This window comes from Homalodisca vitripennis, unplaced genomic scaffold (genome assembly GCF_021130785.1).
Source record: "Homalodisca vitripennis isolate AUS2020 unplaced genomic scaffold, UT_GWSS_2.1 ScUCBcl_696;HRSCAF=3254, whole genome shotgun sequence".
Taxonomy (NCBI): domain Eukaryota; kingdom Metazoa; phylum Arthropoda; class Insecta; order Hemiptera; family Cicadellidae; genus Homalodisca; species Homalodisca vitripennis.
In genome coordinates, this window is record NW_025776821.1 from 82,713 (window position 1) to 86,526 (window position 3,814).

At 31.7% G+C, this 3,814-nt stretch overlaps 1 protein-coding gene across 1 annotated transcript; it reads left to right on the forward strand.

The window, feature by feature from the left end:
* The first annotated feature begins 654 nt into the window (after positions 1–654).
* On the forward strand, positions 655–3,427 carry LOC124370936 (putative gustatory receptor 2a). The gene is made up of 4 exons (XM_046829244.1): positions 655–876; positions 1,676–1,744; positions 3,089–3,178; positions 3,271–3,427. Exons 1-4 carry the CDS (start codon positions 703–705, stop codon positions 3,343–3,345), a joined length of 408 nt encoding a protein of 135 aa, XP_046685200.1. The 5' UTR covers positions 655–702; the 3' UTR covers positions 3,346–3,427.
* The last annotated feature ends 387 nt before the right edge of the window (positions 3,428–3,814 follow it).

Sequence of the window (3,814 nt, forward strand, 5' to 3'; positions counted from 1 at the left end):
GTTCTGTATGTTACAGTTGCTACACCACCATATGAGACGATCAAGAATCTAATGAAACCTACTGGTTGCTGTGTTATAACAATGCCAAATAAACATGTTCCGTACGTTACAGTTGATACACCACCATATGAGACGATCAAGAATCTAATGAAAACCTACTGGTTGCTGTGTTATAACAATGCCAAATAAACATGTTCTGTACGTTACAGTTGCTACACCACCATATGAGACGATCAAGAATCTAATGAAAACCTACTGGTTGCTGTGTGATATGCCACGTACCAAATAAATCATGTTCTGTATGTTACAGTTGCTACACCACCATATGAGACGATCAAGAATCTAATGAAAACCTACTGGTTGCTGTGTTATAACAATGCCAAATAAACTATGTTCTGTACGTTACAGTTGCTACACCACCATATGAGACGATCAAGAATCTAATGAATAACTGGTTTGCTGTGTTATGCCACGTACCAAATAAACATGTTCTGTACGTTACAGTTGCTACACCACCATATGAGACGATCAAGAATCTAATGAATAATTACTGGTTGCTGTGTAATGCCAGTGTACCAAGTAAACATGTTCTGTACGTTACAGTTGCTACACCACCATATGAGAACGATCAAGAATCTAATGAATACCTACTGGTTGCTGTGTGATGCCACGTACCAAGTAAACATATTCTTTAGCGACCAGATGATAGCTGCCATCCTCGCCTTGATCGTCCAACTGACCATCAACCTGTTCTACTTTTTCCACCGTGTTGCACAACATGATATCATTTTCATTGTCAACGATGGGCTTTGGTCATTGGCATTCTTCTTGGTCCTAATTCTTCTGTCTCACTCCAGCACACGGGTCACTAAATCGGTAATGTTGTAAATGGTTATAATAATAATATAAAACTTGAAGTGAAGGAGTAGGGAATAGATAAAAGGTAGACGAAATCCATGAAATATTTTTAATGATTAAATATATATTTTGGAAATAATTTCTCTCCGTTACTAGAGATGTTTTGATGGAAGTACTAACCCAATACATAATTGTATAAATTGGTCTTTTAATCCTCTTATACAAGTCTTGTACTCGTGTATATGATACAAAATCGTTTATAGGTCATATGTTCTAGTGTAAAATATATAAATATTAACGTTGCATATTTAAATAATGATTATATCATTTCTAGTCATTAAGGTAAAAAGACTAAAAATGCTGCTTTCGATTAGTTTGATTCATTGATGACTTCCATGAATACCAAACATCTTAATCCAAGTCACTCTGATAATAAGTGTAATAGTAAGTTTATTGTTGCTCTTTAAATTCTGTATATATTCTTCAACTCTAACCCCTTTAAGCCTTTAAAAGAATGCTTTATAGTGTGAGTAACGTTTAAAAATATTATCTAAAATTAATTGCATTACCTTTTTTACCCAAACATTATATACGATCATAATATACGATTATTAATTTGTATCAAATCATGACCAGCGAGATTACCTTGGAGATATATATGTATAGGGTATATCTTGTCGATACTAGATTTTTAGTACGAAGATACTTATTATTAAATATTGTTGTTTTAAGCTCTTTAGTATATCAATTTCAATTGTTTTACCTGAAGTAAGCAATGCTTACCATCAAGTCATCTTACCAAAGGACTACATTGTAGGCTGAAGAGTTGGCTCCTATGATTTACAAGATGATGACCCTGGACTTGGACCCAAGACTGAAGAGACAGGTAAAATCTTAAAATGTTTTTACAATATAAACTAGAAACTAAATTATATATTACAGTATTTATCTATCGTGCTTTTTGATGCAAGGTTGTACACTTTATAAAAACGATTTTATTTTGTTTGTATTATATTTTCTCCTGGAGATATTTGTTCTAGAATCACTCTGCAGTGGTATTTCGCGTATCTAACTCGGAGGTAAGCAAATAAGTGTAAAATATATAATAAAATCAAAATGGAGCAATAATACTGAAAAAGGATACCGATCACCGTTCATTAATAAACATTAAACTCCTTTTTGTTAAACTTCCTTACGAATAAATATAAAAATGCAATAAAAGAAATGCAACTGGATTGATCTAAACCGAGAGAGGTATAAGACACACGTATAAGGCAATTGATTCTGAAAATGTTATTCTAAACACATATAGAACAATTACTAATTTTGGTTGAATATGGCTCATATAACGGCTAATTTTAGGTGGTGTTTATACTATGATATTTCAACAATTTTTTTAAATTTCAATATTTATCCTGGTAAAAGCTCGTCAGTACTAATAACACGTTAAAAAATTTACCAACATTTTAAGGTTCTTTCCAGATGATAACAAAACATATTTCTTAAAATATTTCTGAATCGCTCAGAATATATTTTGGTAAACAGATGATAAACTGGAACTTCCAATAATAACCATCTGACTCTACAGGTGATTTAAAGAGAGGATATGTGTCGTGCTTGGCTGATATATAATTAATACAAGTCAACATTCTGAACAGTGGACGATATAACTTATTAAAGTATGAAATATTTTCATAAACTTCATAATTTATTAATTGATGAAGTTATTTTCTTTCACGATTATTTCTTACATTTCGATTACAATTCTAATTTCTAAAAAATGTTGTTTCAACTATATCCATAATTTATAATATACGATGATTGCTTAAAAAGAATTAATACTGAATGATATATGGTTATTAATTTAGTAGATTGCGAATAAAACTTTTACAGAAGAACGGAATAGCAGAACGGAAGAATACAGAAAGAACACTGCACAAAATAATTTGACGAATTAAAAAAATAAACATGTTTCCAATCTATTTTATTTTATATATATTTAAAGCTCTTTATTCATTACTATTTCACTAACAGTGTAATATTGCATTACAATGGTCGTCCAATTGTTACGTTTTATTAGGCCAATAACAATGTAATAAGTTAATTCAGTAAAACATAATTTTACTCAAATAGACTTTTGTCTAACCCAAACACACAATAACATACAGTCTGAAATGCATGACTGCGTGTAGGCCCTGTTAGCGACTATCTCATTGATTTACTGTTTCAGTTGGAGATCTTTTTGGTGCAACTATCCAACAGCCACGTAGGATTTTCTGCCAGAGGGTATTTTCATATTAACAACGAAATGATAACATCGGTAAAACGTGTTACTTATTGTAATGTAAATTAGTAGTTATAGTTTCGTCCAAGGAGATTTTGAAAGACTAAAATAAATTTCTGTCTCCACAGATTGTTGGAATGGTGACCACATATCTTGTAGTGCTGATACAGTTCCATACTGCGGTCTCGTCTACCCAGCACTGAAGTATTCATTGGATTCTGCTTCACATACTAATGAATATTTGAAATAGATGTCCAGCTTGCAAGTAAATACTACATTATCTTATACCCTTATATTTCTTTAAAATCTCCTTGTCAACATTAGTATACTTATAATGGTAGAAAGTCAAGGGCAGTTGAGCTTGCAAATGACAAAGTGTTTGAATATAGAACAAATAGTATTGTTTCCATTGGTTAAAAAGCAAATTGAACTACTAACAGTACCATATTAGACAATTTTAGTTCGAGTGTTCAATATCAGAGCAGACTATATAATGTGTATGAAGTTTTGAATAGAATTTGACTATTGTTGAAATCGTTGTTGCCTAAATGGATATAACATTCAATGCACAATGTACAATTCTAAAGTTCAGTCCATTCTTCAGATTATGAAATACGCCGATATATGCAGAGGCGAACCTTTTTTACAGACGTTCATTGGCTTCAGCAATTG